General features: G+C 44.7%; 1 protein-coding gene across 1 annotated transcript in view; it reads right to left on the minus strand.

Moving 5' to 3' along the window:
• Positions 1-3,093: 3,093 nt before the first annotated feature.
• Positions 3,094-22,139, minus strand: part of dhx34 (DEAH (Asp-Glu-Ala-His) box polypeptide 34) — a 30,685-nt gene continuing 11,639 nt past the window's right edge. Inside the window, exons 8-16 of the mRNA XM_084325524.1 lie at positions 21,957-22,058; positions 21,587-21,850; positions 12,493-12,666; positions 10,062-10,167; positions 9,840-9,946; positions 9,023-9,289; positions 5,021-5,203; positions 4,329-4,473; positions 3,094-3,817 (exon numbers count right to left, since the gene is read on the minus strand). Coding sequence (XP_084181650.1) covers positions 3,669-3,817; positions 4,329-4,473; positions 5,021-5,203; positions 9,023-9,289; positions 9,840-9,946; positions 10,062-10,167; positions 12,493-12,666; positions 21,587-21,850; positions 21,957-22,058 — 1,497 coding nt within the window. The 3' untranslated portion in view covers positions 3,094-3,668. The remainder of the gene's footprint in view (positions 3,818-4,328; positions 4,474-5,020; positions 5,204-9,022; positions 9,290-9,839; positions 9,947-10,061; positions 10,168-12,492; positions 12,667-21,586; positions 21,851-21,956; positions 22,059-22,139) is intronic.

Here is a 22,139-nt window from a genome sequence, read left to right on the forward strand (position 1 = left end):
CCTTCCTCGCTGGTCCATGCCTGCTGGTGGTGCACTGCACTCAGACCAGGCTCTGTGGGCTTCACCTGCAGCCTTCGTAGGGGATTTACTGAAGGGTCGACTGATCAGAGGCCAGAGACTTGACCGTAGGAGAGTGGCAGAGGCAATGATGATGATGTGTACACTGTTTAAAAATGTCAATTTTTTTTAGAGAGAAAAACACAAAAAACAAAAGATGTTTATATATATGATTGTTATAATTTTGATTGGTATATTTTATTAAACGTAAAAAATAAATAAAAAAAACATAGAACAGAACCCCCAATGGCACACGCTCTTGCATATTCACAAACATGAGATATTGGGGGAGGTTATTTGTCTCGTATCGGCCCGTTTGTCTATCAGATGAACAGATGTGTCACCCTTTACCTCCAATTTTACCTCAGATGTTACTCAAGAGAGAGAGGGAAAGAGAGACTTGTAGAAATGCAGAGCAGCCACGGGAACTCTCTGCGTAGGAAGACATGTTACCAAGTGCAAAAGGGAACGATATCATGATGAGGGTAAGATGCAATGACAACCACTAAGACTAAAAATTCATAAAGTCATCCATGACAATAACAAGGTTCTCTTTCTATTTGCGAAACGATAAAAAAAAGAATATCACCGCTTACATACATTTTTCACGTTCCCACGTTGTTTTCAGACTGTCGACAGTAGATCCATCGCATCCCACCATTGTACTTGTTGATTAAGTTAAGGTGCTTATAACTGAGGCCTCTGAACGATGTTTTCTTTCTGCCTAATGTTTACGACGAACCATATACAGCCCCATTCCCAAAGAAAAAAACGACCCAACCCCCACGCTGATCAATCTTTAGGCCTATCTACACCTTGAAACGAGATGCCACCAAAAAAGATATATATATATATAGTGCAATTAACGATGTATCGAAAGACTATTTTTGTACCGACCGATAAACCTGAATAGGAGGTAAAAGTACATTAATTGGAAAGCTAGTGAAATGTGCGTGAGTTTCTGAGAGAAAATAAAAAACACAAGACACAGTTGTCTTTGAGCAGAAGCATCCCACAGAGTTCCCAGGTGTCGCCTGCGTCCTAAACCTGTGTACTGTACACGTTCCCCCCTACGTGATGAGATAAGAGACGCGTTAACTTGAAGCGACGAAAGAGGTGGACCTGGGCTCAGACAGTGTTGAGATTTGCCTGTGGAATGTTGCTTTAAGTATGAAGTGAAAAAGCTGCTATCTCGACTCCCGCCCCTCCAACCCAACCCAATCACCATTACCTCTGAGTAATCTATGAGGTGGTGAAGGTAGGCTGGACAAGATATGCCTCCTTAAGTGTCTAACAGGAAGTACAGGCTACAGGCGTTCCGGTTTCGACAAAACAATTATAGAAACGTGTGAAGTGCACAATATTTCCTCGTTTAAGCCACTGCAACGGCTTTGCCTGAAGAATTTACTACATGACCGGGACGTTCTAGCTTGTTTGCCGACAGGATTCGGGAAACGTTTGGTCTGTTCGGAGGCAGCTTCCAGGGGAAGTACATACACCGGAAATTCTACCCCATAGACACTTTCGGCAGTAGTTCATTACCAGGCTTTATCTCATGGAGATAAAACTGGGAACGAGGTTAGGTGAAGGAGAATTAGAGATGTTTGTTTTTAGTGCAGTGGTTAGTGGGGTCCGGACACCTGCATGGGTCCTTAAGAGAGAGAGGGGGGGGGGAATAGTTTAATTTCACCGTTTCCTTCTCTACAAAGTTAGCAAAATGAGAACATGTGTGACTCTTCTGATCATAGGTTTCACTTTCTCCACTGTTATCAACTCAGCTAATTCTGGACATAATCATATCAAACAGCGGAAAAATCTGAAAACTGTCTCCCTTGAGACAAAATCTTAACAAAAGGTGGTCTGTGACCTAATGCCTGCCTATCAATGTATGGGTCCTTGACATGAGAAAGGGTGAGAACCAATGTTCTAGTGCATGAACGTTGCCCAGTCCCCTTCCAAACTAATTGAGGATGTACTAACGCTATATTTTAGCAACACCGATACGGTACATAGCATTCCACCAGCACAACACTGGCTTTAACCTTAGAGACATACGATATTCCTTCACTGTCAGAAAGGAATACACACGAGTGGAGTGGCCAACGTCGAGTCGTTTTATAATAATGCATAGAACATTGCATTAAGACACAGGGGTCATGTCAGAAAGCCATGCTGTGCCACACATACCAACCTGTTCCCAGATCACAGGAATACAACCGCCAGTCAGTCAGTTACAGGACTGCCATTTCTCATATTCACTCGCACCCACCGCTACATATCTACAGTGGGCAGATCTGCACACAGAACCACATGACTTCAGTTTATGCTGCAGATACAGAACTAGTCAAGCCATCACACGCACAAATTGCTACTTCTGATTCAGAAATGGTGAGAGGGTACAGTACCAAGAGTAATGGAGATCACAACCGAAGGCCCCATTCTTACATCTTAATAAATGTGCCTTTTGATTTGATTAATCAATAACTTATGATTTCTAAGTAACTCTGTATTAAGTACTACTTTATTTCCCCCCCTCGGGTCATTGATTTCTGCCAATGTGCATATTTTAAAATGTACGTATTTATTAGTTTCAAAGTAATTAATGAAATATTACCTGTTTATTTATTTATTGAGATATTTATTCTGATTCTTTATTTATTTTTCGAGACAGGTTTTTATCTTCCGTGCTGTCTAACTTCTGATTTTGTGCCAATGTGCTGCTTTGAGGTGTTACATATCGTGGGTTTGTATCATTATTAAACCCTCACTCTATATTTTAATGAATGGTTTGCGCTCTCTCTTTATGTCTGCATGTCACTGATTTATGGACCGTGCCTTCTTGCGAAGCGCTGTGTGGAAAAGGACATTCTATAAAAACGTGTAGTAATACAGTGCTGAAAGGCAATGGAGCCGCTCTACCACAGAAGTACTTCCAATGACCATTAGAGGGAAGTAATATCACCTCATAAAACCCTGAAATACACACAGGAAGCAAAACAATGACACCATTTGTTTTTTCTTTAGGACAGGTTAACTTTTATTTTTTTAATCTATATTTAGATATTATCTGACATGATGTTTACTAGTACAATCATTTCACTGATCGCTTTAGTATTGAGAAACATAGTACATAGCACAGTACATGCATCCTCTCATCAGGCTCCAATCCAACGGGTCAAGTGTTGTAGCTTCAAAACCATTTTCCAAAACAGGAAGAGTTTCCACATGCATAACTGGCCTATGAAACTAATAACTTTTGAGGAAATGGTAACTATTTCCTCAGTAGAACATATGAAGACACAGGAGTAACACTAAGTTTCTTAATAATAATAATAATAATAATAATAATAATAATAATAATAATAATAATAATAATAATAATAATAATAATAATAATAATAATAATAATAATAATAATGGCAGATTATGGCCTGTACTAGTCAACATCATGCCAGACAATGTTTAAACAGGGCCTGGGTTTTTATAAAAAAGAAAAAAAAAAGTGAACCAGACCTTTTAAATTTTATTCCAAAAGTCAGTTGGTCACACATGGATAAAGATAACAGATCCAGGTTTGAGATCCACAGGTGTCCTTTAGGCGTTGATATTTGTCACTTGAGAGAGTACATGTGCTGCCTCTTGTGTTTGAGGATCTCAGTGGAGGTGAGCGTCAGGTCTTCATCACACACGTCACAGTGGTACAGCCTGGTGAGTCCAGACCCTGAGGAGGAGGAGGAGCTGGCCTTGCAGCTCTCCGGCTCTGGAAGGAAAGAAAACACCCACTCAACCCTATGTTACCTTAAAAGAACCATTCCTTCAAATCCAGTGCCATGAGGTATGGCATCGACTCGGTAAATGCATGCAAGTAACTAAAACGGTAAAACAATATCTGACAATAATGGCTGGGATGATAAGAAAGAAATTCATATCACGATTATCGTCTGGAACTTTCTCCGATCGTATATCACAATATTTGTTCCCGTACGCAAAAGTCACAAGACGAATAATACAATTGCTCTTTGTCGATTTGAACTGTGTGATATCAAACAAAAGAGTTGAAATTGAAATGTGCGTTAACTTATGTTTATTTTTTTATTTTATTTTTTTAAGACGTCAGAATCATGTGCAGCGCTATCGTGATTTCCCCCCACAACGTGATTTATAATAAACGGTAACTCCAGAATTATCGCCCCAACCCAAGTCTATAAAGTATAGACGAGACGATGACGTGAGGGGAAAGAGGGAGAAGAGATCTAGAGATGGTTTCCTACCCTCGTCCACCTTCTGCTGCTCCCCTGGGGGCTTACAGGAGGCCTGGTGTTGCATACGCTCCAGTGGGGTCAGAGGCATGTAGAGGTCACAGATCGGACAGGTCCAGAAAGTACGAAGACACTCGCTGTAAAGATCCTGGGAGTTCTGTGAACATTTAGAGACACATTGACGCTGATGAAATCAGAACCCTTTCCATCAGCAGGGTTCCTACGCATTCGTGTTGTCACAACTTTTTTGCAATATCTATTTCCCCAGAACTTTCCCAGACCTGGAATACAACTTTTCCAGGTTTTCCATGACTGAAGCAACCCTGTATCATCGTTGAATGACATACAATGCTCTAAAGGAAGATGCCAACATTATGAGAAATGCGCTTACCATCTTCTCCAGAGTCAGACAAGAAGATATATACCAATTCCCTCTGTGCGTTCAGTAGAAAGCTATCCAACTGCTAGCTAGTCTAGCTCAACACAAACGAATGGAAGCGGATATGGACCAGCTAGCCTAGCTCTTCCGGAGTGGTCCGTATCCGCTTCCATTAATTTATGCTAAGCTACGCTAGCTTTCTACTGAACGCACAGAGAGGAAATTGGTATCCATCTTCTTGTCTGACTCTGGAGAAGATGGTAAGCGCATTTCCCATAACGTTGGCGTGTTCCTTCAAGAAGACAGACAGAGCAGAAGGACTCACAGTCAGACAGTTGTAGGTGAAGTAGCTGGCGACCCGCAGGCCTCCTTTGATGACGTCAGGCTTGGCCTCCATCCCTGGGAACAGGGAGCCCATGCCAGGACCAGTTAGCTCCGACTCAGGCTGGGGGCCCACATACAGGTTCTGGGACTGGAAGGCAGTGAGTCGCCGCAGGCTGTAAGACACCTGGAAAACGTGGCAGAAGGAGATCACCACCGCTGCATACTTAAGCAACAGCACACTTTCAAATAAAGGTGGAACAGCAGCGGACGCTTAAAAGAACACGCCAACATTTGAGGAAATTAGCTTATCGTCTTCTCCAGAGAGAGACAAGAAGATAGTTTCCTCAGTTTCCTCTCTGTGCGTTCAGTAGAAAGCCATCTGGCTGCATGTTAGCCTAGCTTAGCACAATGAATGGAAGCGGACATGGCCGGTTAGCCTAGGCATTGTCCAACTAACACCTCTCCCGAAGGCTAACCGGCCATGTCCGCTTCAATTCATTGTGCTAAGCTAGGCTAACACGCAGCCAGATAGCTTTCTACTGAACGCACAGAGAGGAAACTGGTATCTATCTTCTTGTCTCTCTCTGGATGTTGGTGTTGCTTTAAAAGTTGGAGGAGGGTAGACGTCTCACTGGAAGGTTGCCGGGTTCTGTGTGGGGGAGGTGACACTGACCGAGGCACAGGGGGATGAAACAGATGGAAGGCATTGCTGTCTGTTGGTTTGCTATTAGAACCTAGTGTATGTAATTGTGCGTTTGCAGAAACAACAACGTCAATGGTGATGACGTATCTCTCAGTTCCCAAAGTCCATCCTCTCTGAACCTTTCTGTCAATCAAAGTGCATACAAATCTGGCAGGGGTGGATTAATCATCAAACCTGTCCAACAAACGGATGCTTTAGCTTAGCATAATGAATGGAAGCGGACAGTGCCGGTTAGCCTTCTGGAGAGGTGTTAGTTGGACAATGCCTAGCCTAACCGGTACTGTCCGCTTCCATTCATTGTGCTAAGCTAGGCTAATGTGCAGCCAGATAACTTTCTACTGAACGCACAGAGAGGAAACTGGTATGTATCTTCTTGTCTCTCTTTGGAGAAGACGGTAAGCTAATTCCCCAAAATGTTGGCGTATTCCTTTAACCCGCAATTTCTCCAGTGTGGCTGCTCAGTGTCCAACAGTCAAGGTCTGGTTGTACTGGTTAGGTAAGCACTTTTGTCCAAAGCACTTTACAACTTATGCCCCACATTCAACCATCTACAGACATTCACACACTGACGGCGGAGGCAACCATGCAAGGTGGCAATCTGCTCATCGGGAGCAGTTAGGGCTTAAGTGCCTTGCTCAAGGACACTTTGACACACTGCTGGGAGGAGCCGGAATCGAACCGGGAACCTTCCGATTACCAGACGATCGCTCTAACTCCTGAGCCACTGTCGACCCCATGCCAGCGCACTTTAGTGTACCCAAACTAGGGCTGTCCCCGACTAAGGATTTGGATAGTCGACTATGATTGGCCGAAATTTGCCGATAGTCGACTATAAAAAAAAAAAAAAAAAAAAAAAAATAGAAAAAAAAAATATAATAATAATAATATATATATTTTTTGGGCTGTGGGGGTGCTTAACACATTCGGGGCCATTGGGATCCGTCTAATCCCACTCTATACGGCCAGCATATCAAAACAAACGTTCATTGTGCGTGAGACTGTTTGTAGAGCTAAATCTATACTTTATATTATTGCTATCTGTCCATTCTCATTGTCAATTGACACTATAAACCGTCCCTTCAATATGCCTTAATTATTTTTTTTCCCATCAATACGTTCCCATTTTATAGCGTCGTGAATATGAACGTTATAGCAGAATGTTCTGGGGTATTTCCTGGAACGCGAGTTATAGGGCGCTAAGCTAATAACGTTAAATCGAATGGCGTTTCGGCTATAGACAAGCTAGAGCTAAAACTCAAAATGCATATTGTCGGTATCATGGTCCACCATGAATGCATGAAAGGGGGGGGGCGGGGGACGTCGTTTCTGATTATTGATTACCAATAACGGCATTTGCCTCAGTAGCCTTATTCGCTGACCGGGTGGATGGCTATGAGAGCAAGGCCCGATCGGGCTGCAATTGACGTCAAATCGCTCTTACCTGTGGCCGGTTGGATCCCAAAAAGGATTTCCCAGTTATCGATCGCCATCCGGTAGATCCATATATCCATTGGCTGATGATATATTCCTTTACTGTAGGGATGCACCGAATGGGAAATTCTTGGCCGAAACCGATACAGAAAATAGGAAACAGTTGGCCGAAAACCGAATGCCAAAAGGCCGAAAATGATTAATATAAATATATATATAATGTATTTTTTTTTTCAGCTACCCGATTATGGCAAAAGACATGATTATGGCAAAACTTAACTTAAATAATATTAATAATCACTATTATGGGCCCATAAAACATGTATTCAGTACTTTTGAATGCATACATTAATTCCAGACTGACTGCTGAAAGATTGTACAATTTAAACATTTTCTCAAAATGTGCATTAAAGTCAAGTGCATTTTCTTTTCTCTGTAGGATAACTACAACAAAGTGCATTCAGAACAAAGCCAAGGTGCTTTAAAACTGCATAACGATCTGCATAAAGACATACACACAGGACTGTTGTATTTACTACATCTCCCATGACTCTTAGCGGGGGATGACGTAGCTTACGAGAGACTGGTCAAAGAGAAATGGAAGCGTTAGCTAGCTTAACGCTAACGTTTAACCGCGACGGGCATATAGTAATGGCGAGGATATAAAGCATGTTAAAGACGCATTTATTGGATGGATGCGTTGCTCGCAGAGTTTATAGAAACAGCGCAACTCACAAGAGGAGTTAGTTATCACAGGCTGCAGAATGCAGGAAGAGCTGCCAAGCTGCTCACGTTACACGTTGCACGTTTTGATTACGTCATCACAACAACACTTTAGGTTATGAACGTTACGTAACCCTGTTCTTTGATATTATGGTGATATATTTTCGGTGCTAAAACCCTTTCGGCCGAAAGCAGCAAGAGCCTTTTTGACCATCTCGGCCAATAATCTTCGGCGGCCGAATATTCGGTGCATCCCTACTTTACTGCATACTGAATTCAGCGTCCCAAAAACTATTCCAGGCCATCGGCTACATGCATAGCTTTAGGCTAACAGAAAAGCCCATTCATAATAAAAAATAAAAAAACAACGGTCTGTAACAGGGAACACTGCATTATCGAGACAGCGCCCCTATGAGGATCTGGCCGGTAATGCACTTTTCTGAATTCCAAGAGTAGGGTAAATCTGCAGTGCCGCTCGGTGACATTGAGTAGGATATTACAATGGAATAAAAGCCAAAACAACCTTGCCACGTATATATACGTGGTTGGCCGTCAAGCGTTGGATCCGAAACACGTATATATGGTTGGCCTCGAATGTGTTAATGTCTGAAGGAGGCGACGGAAGGCTTCTTGTCCTCTGCAAAAGCATGCAATTGGTCCACTGATGGATACATCTTGATATTTGTCTAGTCTAGTGTGTTCATTAGATGGGTGAAATCCTCTTTCAGTGCCTCTGTGCCTGTTTTCTTAGGCAGTTAGCCTCTGGTATGCGTGCCATTAGCGTTAGCCACGCCTCTAGGCCTCTTTTCTTTTGGAAAGAATGATAAAATAAAAATAAAGAAAAAAATTACAATATTTTTTTTTAATTATTTTTTTTTGACTAAGAGGTTGGCAGTCGACTACAGCTCCTTTCGATCGATTAGTCGACTAATAGGGGTCAGCCCTAACCCAAGCCATACTGAGGCATGGACACAAGACAATGGAAAATCATGCCATACTGTGCCAGCGGTACTGTGCCAGGGTGCAGTGGAAAAGCCATATGAGTAGCCTATGTAACAGGGTGTTTCTGAAAAAGAGCATACATACTCAGCACATCATCCCTGGGTAAATAAAGGGTGAACAGGTCGCTTTAGGAGCCAACAATACCTCGGTGTAGAGCAGGAAGCGGACCAGCCCTTCACTAAGCTTCTCCACATCTCTGCGGGACACTGCAGGTCCCGCTAGCCCCCCGTCCGGTCCCTGCCCCAGCCGGGCCAGCAGGAGGCGCTCCCAGTTGGCTCTGAGGGTAAGGGCACTGGACAGGACCTTCAGGGCCCCCTCCGGCTCCCTCAGCTCCACCTCCAGCCAGCCATCCACCACCAGCCGCGTGCAGTCGGCGTTACTGTCCACAGCGTTGGCTACCAGCAGCAAAGCCTGGGCACGGCAGAGAAAACACAACAATCCCACACTCACGTCACCAGTCACCATAGTAACACACACTCACGTCACCAGTCACCATAGTAACACACACTCACATCACCAGTCACCATAGTAACACACACACACTCACATCACCAGTCACCATAGTAACACACACTCACATCACCATAGTAACACATAGATCCCCTTCAGTGTTTATTTTAGTGATTTCTATAGTAGTAGTCAGAGGTCGACCGATATAATAACGATAGTTTGGAGTAGTCCAAACTAGGTGAGTAGGTGAGAAGTCAAGGGACCCCTTTGGAAATGGCCATGCCCATGCTCCATCAAATCTACCCTAGCTTAAAATAGCTTAACTGTGGAGCAAAATCTACCCCCTTTGCCAGTAAGCCCGCTAGAGCCGTTTAAAGACAGCTAATCAAACAGTGCTGATAGTTTGTTCAGATTAATCGACTAATCAACCTCTAGTAGTAGTAATAGTAACACATTCAGTGCTTGGGGATGGAGATGGGGGGAGGGGCACACCCCCACATCTGGCACTAACTTGGAGGGCTGGGACGCGAACACAGTTGGACAAATATGGCTTGTTGGTCTCCAGCAGAGTGACGAAGGCTAGCAGCTGGTGTCTGCTGCTGTCCCTCTTATCTGGCCCTGCAGAGAGAGAGCGAGAGAGACAGCGAGAGAGCGAGAGAGAGAGAGTTACACATGGAGGCCGAATACACCGTTATGATGGGACTAAAAGATGGCAGTCATGACAGGGATTTACCCATCTCTCTGGTCTCGTGCTCAGGGACGTGGAGCACCTCTGGGTCACTGGCAAACACGCTGGTGGGGTGGATCACTACTCCTTGTTTGTTCCGTGTATGGAACACCTATGTGACATCAAATCACAAACTAGAAAACATCAGAGAGAGAGCAATACATCTGCATAGATACTGCAGAGGCAAACTTGCTGATGCTATAGATACAATTGCTATGTAGAGTAATTATTATTATTTTTTTTTTTTTACAAATACATCCACAGAGCTTTTAGAAAGGTGCTTTTTGTGTTTCCAAAATGAATGTTGTTATTTACATGTTGCAGGCATGTATCCCCTCCCTACAGCTAAATGACTAAATGTACTTCCCATTTCCCCCATATATCTGATTGGATAATTGACATAATGGTGCTCTAGTGCGACATCTAGTGGCTGAATGTTATCTATAACTGCTTTAACTGAACGTATTTCTATACCAAAAAAATAAAAAATAAAAAATAACTCATCATATACCGGCATATCTAAATCACTAAATCAGTTATTTTCCATCTCAGGAATATTTCCAGACTCCGGCCATCTCTCCCGACTCTGTAGCAGAGACTCTTATTCACGCCTTCGTCACCTCCCGTCTCGACTACGCAAACTCTGTTCTTGTAGGGCTACCCAGCAATGCCCTGAACAGGCTACAATATGTCCAAAATTCTGCTGCTAGGGTTCTCACCCACACCAAGTCCTGGCACCACATCACCCCCACCCTCATCCACCTCCACTGGCTTCCAGTCAAGTCCCGCATACATTTTAAGATCCTCCTCATCACCTACAAATCCCGGCTTCACTCCCTTGGCCCCCGGTACCTAGCTGACCTCCTCCATCCCTACATCCAGCCCCGGAGGCTGCGGTCCTCTGACTCCGGTCTCCTCTCCATCCCCACTACCAACCTGCGCACTGTTGGTCCCTGTTGCCGCACCCACCCTCTGGAACTCCCTCCCTCCAAACATCCGTAGTGCTACATCCCTGCAGTCTTTCAAATCCCAACTCAAAACTCACCTCTTCGCCAAATTTATAAATGACTCTGCCTGATTTCCCTCTTTTCTTTTCTTTTTTACTTTGTTGTTACGTTGTTCCCCTGATCCCCTTCCCCTAGCTGCCCCCTCCTGTTAAGCGCCTTGGGTCTCCTGAAAGGTGCTATATAAATCCAAGATATTATTATTATTATATCAAATATCTAGGAGAGTTCTATTATAACATAAAACACTGATTTAACAGGTCGCTGGGTTATGCATTCCCTCTGCTATTGTTGTGAGGAATTCTATTGGTACCTTAATCGGCAGCACTTTTGCTGCTAAGGGCTTGTGTCCATAGCGGACGTTTTATGAGTTGTCAGCTCCTTCCTGTCATTCATTTCTATGCTACAGGCGCGACAGGCGCGCTCCTCTTCCCAGCGCCACGCCTCGCGTTTATGAGCTCTCAACGGCAGCGTTTTTGGGCGGAGCGCTCCCAGCGCATAAAGTTGAAACTAGTTCAACTTTTGGAAAGGAGCGCGCTCATCAAGGTAATCAACATCGAGGAAGGGGCGGAGCCGCGGCAGTCACGAGACCCAGGAAAACGCTCTGAGCTTTTTCCCCCTTCTTTTCAAAGCGGTCCGCCTTGAAAAAAACTTCCACTATGGACACAAGCCCTAAGAATAAATCTGTAAAGTGTAAACGGCTCATTTGGGCCAATGTTGGATGACTTGACTTACGCCTTTGCACTCCCTGCGGAGCATAGGCCACTGACAATGTTGGATGAGCAATATTTATATAAATCTGGGTATACCCAATGGGAACCGTGGTAACTAGCTACGGTTGTGATGCTAATAACAATATATTGGTAAAAGGCTAACATGGGTCAATAATATCACATGAGTGATGTCTATGTTACGGCAAATGTGGTAAAGGTTTATAAACAAAAGTGCATAAAAAGATGTGGATAAATTCATCACATTACCTGTACCCCCCCCCTTCCCTCAGTATATTTTTACTGTATTTATTTACTGTATATTTTATTCCATTTTTATTCTATTTGACTCTACTCTTATCCTAGGCAACTTGATTTGATTTGTGTTATTATTCTAATTCGTGACCTGTCCTGTCTAAATGTTTAAATGTTGAGCGATTTGCAGTGTCAAATTTCCCACGGATATTCTATTCTATTAAGATACAAACCATAAAGCGTTCACTGATTTAGAGCCTTATTAAGAGATTGGCCTCAAAAGTCTCACATTTATGACCCGACAGGGAATACGTCCCAGCATTTACAGATACATATTATCTGCTATGGATGTGGTAACGATGTATCGGTAGAAGGTCAATATGGGCCAATAATATTGGATGAGTGATATACAGTATATATTTATGTCTAGCTCCAAGGAGAAACCTAGGGGCTGCTGTGGCGCCTGACCTGATCGGTCTCTTTGCGGTTGGAGTTGTGTTCGTCGGGCAGGGCCAGCTGGGGGTAGAGGCCGCGGCAGAGCAGGAGCTTGAGCAGCGCCTGCTGGCGGGAGGACATGTCCTGACTGGCGTTGGCTGCTTCCTTGAGCTCTGACACGTTGTGACGCAGCTTGAACTTCACGTCCTGTTGTCACGGAAACAAACATTTAAACTTCACGTCTGTTGTCACGGAACAAACGTTTAAACTTTACGTCCTGTTGTCATGGAACAAACTTCACGTCCTGTCACGGAACAAATGTTTAAACTTCACGTCCTGTCACGGAACAAACGTTTAAACTTCACGTATTGTCATGGAACAAACGTTTAAACTTCACGTCCTGTTGTCACGGAACAGATGTTTAAACTTCATGTCCAGGGCCCTATTCCCCGTACCTGGTTCAACTAAGTCGATCAAAAGTCCCATTATCCAGATTCAATTAACCCGATGTTTGAATCCAGGCTTTCCCTGTTCCTCGAAGGCGGTTTCACTCTCATTAATTAGAACCAGACTTGATACTCAGGATAATTGCGCACGGTCGCCTCACCTGAAAAGACAGCAGGTGTCGATCGCAGAAATCTTGATTTTCTAACGGCATTGATTGATTGAAAACTTTATTAACAGATTGCAGAATGGGTACAATACAGTACGGCTCAATAGCCTCGCCGACAAGTTAAATGCATAATCTATAGGCAAATTTTAAGTCCCTCATTACCCCAATCAATCAGATTATATTTCTTTAAATGTGCCTGCTGGCAGTAGGCTTAATGGAATGAATAATCGAATGAGATCTTGCTAGCGAAAATAATTTGTTAAACTCTTTCAGAATAAGTAGACAAAAACAAGCCCAAAGAGTATCTAATTGATATGAATTAATAGATACTTATGAGGATATCTGTACTGTATGTGCTTAGGTATGTACTATATAAATACATGGTTCCCAAAGTTTTCAAGACGCGTCGCAACCCCCGAAATAACGTGTCAGAGAGGCTTGGAGGCTATACAGTTTCACTATTAATCAGGTTTTAATCTGTTTCGGACATCATCCATACATGCATTGAATTGATTAACCTTTGGTTTATACCAGTGACACCAGTCATGTTAATCACCTTCTTGTTCATCATCAGATAACACTAACAGTGCTTGAACAGATAAATGCATTTTCTCAAATTCATTCATCAAATGTCATTTTCTCAAGTCACGTCCACGTCATCAAATGATCAAATCCGTCAAACAGCGCATCTCCTCAAACATTTTAATCCCAGTTACAATATCACAATAACATGTGAGTGACAGTGATACAACTCAACAATCCACATATTCAGATTCGTCGTAATTCATATCCACAATCCACGCATGAAGACGCTTCAATTTATGCTTGAATGAAACACAATCCGGGCGCAAATACATCCACATCCGAGAATATGAAACTAATCAGAGCCAAACGCCCGATAGGTTTCATTCATAAAAACATCCACGCGGGATTCACATTTGCAATGCTCAGACGTTATTAAAATAACCACATCGTGTGTGTTGCGACTGCGAGCGCCGTATAGCTATGACGTGCATTATTTAGGACAAATGATTTAGTATCAGCATTTTAGGTATATTATTTTACATTTCAAAAGCCCCCTCTAGAAACACGAAGCACAAAAACATAATTCAGAATGGTATAATGGATCTAGACTGAGAATTATTTCAGGAAGGGAGCTGGCATTTCTTTGCGAGGGCGTGGCCATGGTTTATCCAGCTAACTGAACTTAACCCTGCCCTCGACCAGGTTCAATGTAAAGGTACCTTTACATCTACCTTACCACGCCAACCTCCGTCCACCATATAGCCCAGGTGGCGTGATCAGATCCCCCTTCCGAGTCTGAATTTCAAACGAAAAACAGTCAGGGTTCCTCAGGGCTCGAAAAAGCGAGACGCTTCGCCAGTAATCATATAACTAGGGTTGTGGGACAATGGGAGAAGCAGAGCGCGTAGCCCTGATAGATGTACCCCCTGAGGTCCCCTTTACGACATCAAAAACATGGGGGGGGGTCCAGGCCCCAATGTTCGTCCTAACGAGGAACGGAGGGTAGGACTCCGACCAAATTGCGTAGTGGGACGCAGTTACCCCAAAAACGCACAAGATGAGTAGATCATTCGGAACCCGCCGTCTACCTCACCATGCACCACGCCAGTTGCCTAGCAACAGGATGCAAAAGAGGTTCCAGGTCTTAAGGACCACACGAGAGCCCTCGGCCAGGTCCACGAGATAGAACCCCACCAAAGGTCCTGATGAGGATCATGAGGCCGCAGCCTACCTCCATTAGGGCCACTGTGATGTTCTAATGAACAGTTGACCAGCAGCCCAAGGACCCACGTGCATCTGTAAGCTATGATGCCAATGCACGGAACAGGGGAAAAAGGTGGCGGCTGTTTCCCCACCCCACTCGGGTGAGAGAGGTGGAACAGATAGATAGATAGATAGATACTTTATTAATCCCCTTGGGGAAATTCAGGGTATCTCGCAGCTCACAACAGTATACAGACATTGACCGTTCCCATACAGTTATTACACGTTATGTCTGCATCATGAATTAAAATAAGTACATGATAAAATTCAATTAAATCATACCCATCAATATTAAAAGGAGCGTGATTAGATAAAAGCAGGTGTATAAAACAGGTGTAAAAACAGGTGTAAAATACAGGTGTAAAAACAGGTGTAAAAACAGGTGTGTGGGTCAGAGGTCAGGTCCCCTGCACTATAATACGCTGTTGTACAGTCTGATGGCTGTGGGGACAAAGGACCTCCTGTGCCGCTCAGTCCGTGAGTGCAGGGAGATGAGCCGTCCGCTGCGACTGCCCTAGCACCAACGGGCCGAACCTCTCTCTGGTCCGGCACCGCCAGGATAACCATGCATCCCCAACATGGCCGCCCGCTGTAAAACTGGAGTATTACCAGACAGGGGGCGCACGCTTGACCGTAAGTCACAGGGAGTGCTAGGAGGACTAACCGCCCAAGAGCTGCTCCACTGTGGCGGCAAGGTCTGCCCCGTTTCTTTCCACACTGGAGACTCGGCTAGGTCTGACGAGGCAGCAGCATATAGAGCCTCGGCCTCCTAGGAATGCCGGGGCCTTCAGGCCGACAGGTGACTAGCAAAGCAGAGCTAGGCTAAACTGATCCCGCCCGGCGTGGCCAGGATGAGTCCTGTGTCCCCCAACGTAGCTGCCCCTCCGTAAAACTGATGTACCAGACAGGGAACGTACGTTTGGCCGTAAATTACAGGGGGCGCTAGAGGGACTGACTGCCCGAGAGCAGCTCCTCAATGGCAGCTCCCCTGATGCCGCACCCTGTGCGTGCGACTCTGTCACCTGAGCATCTGAATGTTCTGCGTCTGAAAGTTCTGCTTTGTTTGTTTTATGTGTTTATAGTTGTTTTTTCTTTTTTTGACACCTCTTCACTCAGGGCTACCTGTGCTAGTTATATCTCAATCATGGCTGCTCTTATTCGTGCTTTGGGGTGTCTTTTGTGCTTTTGGGTGATATTCGCTCGGAGAGCTAATCAAGCACTACATGTCAGTGGATCAGCTGCTCCACCCATCATCACCTACAGCCGGCTGGAGCTGCTGCAGCTTCGGCCTCCTTTAACACTTTGAGTGCCAGCGACGTGTATTGTCGTCTTATCATGCCCCCTGTTGAGTGCCGACGACGCAAATTGTCGTTTTTTTTTTTTTTTTTAATAGCGATCTGAATTCATATTTCATCAACCGAGTCTCCCAGGCCATTCGATTATACTGCTGGATCCCTGTGGGGGGAGCCAACTGGCTCCATTATGCTGGCGAGCCGTCTGATGATGAGGGAAGTGATTGTGAGTTGGAAAGCAGCGTGGAATATATATTTACAGCAGCCAATAATCAATCAATAAACGCGATCGATATTTGGAATGGCGATCAGGAATTGGAATAATCTTTTTGGAGAACATCTGATCTAAGGTAAGGAGTCTATGTTACCAGTTTTAGGATAATCAGAGCTGTATTCACTGAGATATCAGCATTTGCCGTGTGTGTGTATGTGTGTGATGTTGAGGAAATGAGAGAATAGATTTTTCAGCCCGCTTCTATAGCGTGCATAAGTACACATATACTATCGATAATCTAGCGTTTATTTGAAAACGATTCATAAATAGGCCGACAAATGACAACGTGTCTAGTGTATTCAAGAATATTCCAATAAATGCCGTTTATGGGGGAATCGTTCTATTTTCCGAAAATTTTCGAGAGAACGATAGCTTTTCGAAATTCTATAAAAAGGATATGAACAGATTAAAAAACAATCCGTTTCGACAATGTTGACTGCAAACAAGTCATTGATAAGCGACGGGCAGATTAGACACATAGCCATAATTTAAAACATAGATTATGCGTTTTTAACGCTATCATTGAAGTGGATGCTGGCACTCAACAGGGTTTTCAATGTTAAATGGCCGGCACTGATCTATTAACGGGCAGACTAGGCGGCCTACTTCCCGATGGCGACTCATCGGTACCTGTACCCCATGTGAAGCGGAGGAAGAGGGGTTGCAGAGGATCCCGAATCAGGACGAGACGGCGGGGTTTTAAACCTGTGCTCCCGTCTGTTATTATGGGCAATATCCGCTCATTACTAGTCAACAAAGTGGATGAGCTGTCAGCTCTTATCAAGTTTGATCGCTTATACCGACAGTCCAGCCTGCTGTGCTTCACAGAGAGCTGGCTTTCGGATTAAATTCCCGAATCCCATGTGAAAATGGATGGCTTCTCGTTACATCGGATGGACAGAGACTTTGAAAGGACCGGCAAGAAACAAGGTGGGGGCGTTTTCTTGTACTCTAATGACCAGTGGTGTCATCCTTCCCATGTCACGGTGAAGGAGAAAGCCTGTGATCCGAACATTGAGCTGCTTGCGGTGAGTTGCCGCCCGTATTATCTCCCGAGAGAGATCAGTCATGTTATTGTGCTGGTGGTTTACATCCCTCCAACTGCCAACGCGAAGCTTGCTACCGAGTCAATATCCCGAGTCACACATGACCTGCAGCGCGCCTCGCCTGATGCGCTCGTGATAATAAACTGAGATTTTAATAACTGTACATTGTCCTCCACTCTGCCATCCTTCAAGCAGTTTGTTAAGTGCCCTACACGGGGTGACCGAACACTCGATTTGTTCTACACGAACGTTAAGAAGAGCTATATTTTTTTTTTCTCTTTTTTTTTTGCACTACCTATCTTTGTGAAAGTGGCTTCTCAGCTCTGGTCCAACTGAAGACAAAGCAGAGGAACAGATTGGACATTGAGCATGACCTCAGAGTTGCTTTGTCTACCATCACCCCAGACTTTGAGACTCTTGTCAGGAGCAAACAACATCCCCAGTTATCCCATTAGTTCCCTGGGATGTTAAGCTAAGAAGTCTGCTATATATATTTTTTTAGTTATTTAAACACTTCCACTTTAATTTGTATTATTTAATTTATTTATCTTGTTATGAGTGATTGTTGTATTGTTCAAATACATTTTGATTTAAAGTTGCTTAAGATCCAAATTCAAATGTTTCATGAGTCATTATTTTAATTTGCTATGGGATCATCATGTTATGTTAAGTTAACTGCTAAGGCAGAGGGACTGGACAACAGGGTGACATTCACAGGTGTGCAGACTTGAGCATGTGAGGTAAAACATGCATTGGAGAAGGAGCCATGCCCACAGGAAGCAGAGATTGAGGGTGTGACAAAAATAATCGTTAGATTAGTCGACTAATCAAATGACAAAAAGAATCGTTAGATTAGTCGACTAATCGAAAAAATAAGACAGATTAGTCGATTGAACCTCTATTGAAGAGGTTCGTCAGGAGTTTAAGCGCATAAAGGTAAACAAGGGCCCCGGGCCTGATGGTATTTATCCACGCACCCTCAAGGTCTGTGCTGACCAGTTGTGCCATGTTTTTCATTCTATTTTTTCTCTATCTTTGTCTTCATCTGCTCTTCCTGTAATGTGGTTAACATCATGTCTTGTGCCTATTCCTAAAAAGAACAATGTGCGTAATAGCCTCACTAACCTGAGACCTATTGCTCTGACATGTCACATCATGAAATGTTTTGAAAGGGTTGTGCTGGGCCACCTCAGGGAGCAGGTGGCACCTTATTTAGACCCCTTGCAATTTGCATATAGGAAGAGTGTAGGAGTCGACGATGCACAGATTTTTATGTTGCACCAAATGTATAGCCACCTTGAATCGCCTGCCAGCTCTGTTAGGGTAATGTTCTTTGATTTTTCTAGCACCTTGGCTTCAATACAATCCAGCCACATATCATAGCAAACAAAATGATTCAGCTTAAACTGCACAACTCAACCATCTCTTGGTGCATGAAATATCTTGTTCCTCAACCTCAGTTTGTCAGGCTGGATGACATAGTATTGGATGTCATCTGGACAAAAACTGGAGCCCCCCAGGGAACAGTTTTGGCGCCCCTCCTCTTTGTTCTTTATACTGCGGACTGCAGACATAGCGAGGCCATGTGCCATATGCAAAAAGAAAATTACGATACTGCTCTGATCGGTCTCATCAACAAAGGCGATGACCGGGCCTATAAAAAGGAGATTGATTCATTTGTCCACTGGTGCGATGCCAACTTCTTGGAATTAAACATCGGAAAAACCAAGGAGTTGGTCATCAACTTCAGTATGAAGAAGGTGAATGTCTCTCCTGTCATCATTAGGGGGCAGGAGGTTGAAATAGTCCAGTCCTATAGATACCTTGGCGTTCACCTGGACGGTAAGCTGGACTGGAAGCAGAACACATATTCTGTGTCCAAAAAGCCCAGTCTCGGCTCTTTCATCTGAGAAAACTTCGTTCTTTCGACATCAGCAGGTCACTTCTCCATGTATTCTACCACGGTATCCTGGCTAGTGTCCTGTTTAATGCAGTTCTCTGCTGGGGGGGGGGGGGGGCAGCATCACTGTTTCGGACAAAAAACGTATAAATAAAATCATTAAAAAGGCTGGCTGATTCCCTGGAGATCACCATAACCAAGCGAACCAGGACTAAACTGAACACCATTTTATCTTTTGTAGGCCACCCACTGTTTAGTATTTTCGATGCTCTGCGAAGCTCATTTAGTAATAGATTGTTTTTTTTTTGGATCCACTTTTTCTCCCATTTTCTATATTTTCTCCCATCCCAATTTCGTATCATCCAATTCAACCCTCCCGTCTCGAACGCCGTTTCTTGCCTCCCACAAGCCGGCTGCAATGTGGACTAAGTCATACATAGCACGAGTCCCCTCCGATACCCGAGGTAACAGCAGTCGCATCTTTTTCACCTGCGTGGCGCGATCTTTCAGCGTCAGGGGTCTGCGCTTTAGAGGGGCGCCGCCCCCATCGCTTCCTGATTCTACTGCGCAGGCGCACCAACCGACCTGTAGGAGTCGCTGTCCACAACGCCCGATCCCCACCCATCAGTTTCCCACCCCATAATACTGCCAATGTGTATTAGTACGGACGACCAGCTAAACTGAAAGCAATGTGGAGCGCTGGGCTCGAACAGGCGAACCCAGCGTCTCCAGTATTCGTGGTGAGTGCCTTGCCCACTGCACCACGTAGCCGCCCTAGTAATAGATTGTTGATGCCTCAATGCTCTACTGAGCGATTGAGAAGGTCCTTTGTTCCTGCTGCGGTAAACAATTTTAACGAACACCGATAGCACTGTTAAGAGGCTCTCCTATTGTGTTGTGTATCCTGTAGTGTATTGTATCATGTAACTGTTTCTTTCATGTTTGTATATGTGTATTCGCTCTGGTGGCAAACCATGTTTCCCCTCTGGGATTAAGAAATAAACCATACCATACCATACCATGGCCCATCCACTGGGTGGGGAACCCCCCCTGTGACGACAGGCCTGCCCCATTATTTCCTCTTTGGAGTCTCTGGGTTATGACAAGCCCTCCCACAGAGCCTCCTGGGAATGTAAGGAGCCTTCAGGCTGACAAATTCCTTAGTGAGAGCAAAGCCCGATTGTCTGTCTGGAGGAGATGCCCTCCTTCCTATCTGTACACATAAAACATCCGACAGATCTAGGACGTGCAGGATCCTAACGGCAGCGTCGTAAAACACCCAGAACCAAATGCACTGACTTCCAATTTCCAATACGTTGATTGTAGGGAGGCAGAACAGGCCAGTCTTGTTTACATCAGGGTCCCCCATTTTCAATTCATAATGAAGATGATCAGAGATGTGGGTTCTCAGTCTAAGTCTCCACTCGCCATCCAACCACTCATGAGTCGGGAAGAAAACGTACCATTGTACCACTGTTTTTCCCCCATACATTCGGAGGACGAGCAGGGCCACAGAGTGGGCAGACGTCATCCCCCTTCGTTAGCAGGTGGGCTGTTTAGCAGCATGAGGATGGTATGAGGATGGTAACCTGAGCCATGTCTCATTTTACAATCAACTGATTGGGAGATATGCCCGGTATGGATTTTTGGCACTCAAGCGCTGGCGACGAAACACGAGTATACTCGTTTTTGGCGACCAATGAGGTTAATCTTGCGTTAATTGCGTATTCTGAAATCACCTCTAAATCCATATTCTGACCTCACCTGTACGTCCATATTCTGACCTCACCTGTACGTGCATATTCTGACCTCACCTGTACGTGCATATTCTGACCTCACCTGTACGTCCATATTCTGACCTCACCTGTATGTCCATATTCTGACCTCACCTGTACTTCCATATTCTGACCTCACCTGTACGTCCATATTCTGACCTCACCTGTACTTCCATATTCTGACCTCACCTGTACGTCCATATTCTGACCTCACCTGTACGTGCATATTCTGACCTCACCTGTACGTCCATATTCTGACCTCACCTGTATGTCCATATTCTGACCTCACCTGTACGTCCATATTCTGACCTCACCTGTACGTCCATATTCTGACCTCACCTGTACATGCATATTCTGACCTCACCTGTACATCCATATTCTGACCTCACCTGTACGTCCATATTCTGACCTCACCTGTACGTCCATATTCTGACCTCACCTGTATGTCCGTATTCTGTCCTGAACCGTCCTTGCCCTTCTTGGCTCTGGTGGGGTCTTCGGCGTCTGACCCAGACGACCCCTCTCCCTCTAGGCCCTCCTCCATCCTGAGAACCTTCCGCCTGCCTCCCTCCTGCAGGTCATGGTCCCTCTTCAGCTGATGCAGCTTCCTCCTCTCATTCAGCCTCTCCCTGCGCTGCCCTCGGTCACCACCGGAGGGAGCACTGAGCTCCGACTCCAGGAGGCCGTGGCTCTTCAGTAAATCCTATTAACCAGAGGCAAGGCATAATTATGATAAAAAAAGGGGTGTTCACAGAGACACGCCTACTTATGAGTAGTTCATGAACCTTTGCAGGCCGTCTTGACCCTACCTTGAACTGTCTTCGTAGGTTGACCATCTCGTACAAGCGCTGCTCCTCCAGGCCTCTTCTCCTGCACCACTTCCTGGAGCCTCCTCCTCTCTCTCCCTTCACCTGATGAAGTCACAACTACAGAGTATCAGCTTCCTGGAGACAAATTCGTAAAGGGGACATATTAATGATAATGGTTTTGCT

The sequence above is a fragment of the Notolepis coatsorum genome (assembly GCF_963971535.1).
Source record: "Notolepis coatsorum genome assembly, chromosome: 1".
Classification (NCBI taxonomy): domain Eukaryota; kingdom Metazoa; phylum Chordata; class Actinopteri; order Aulopiformes; family Paralepididae; genus Notolepis; species Notolepis coatsorum.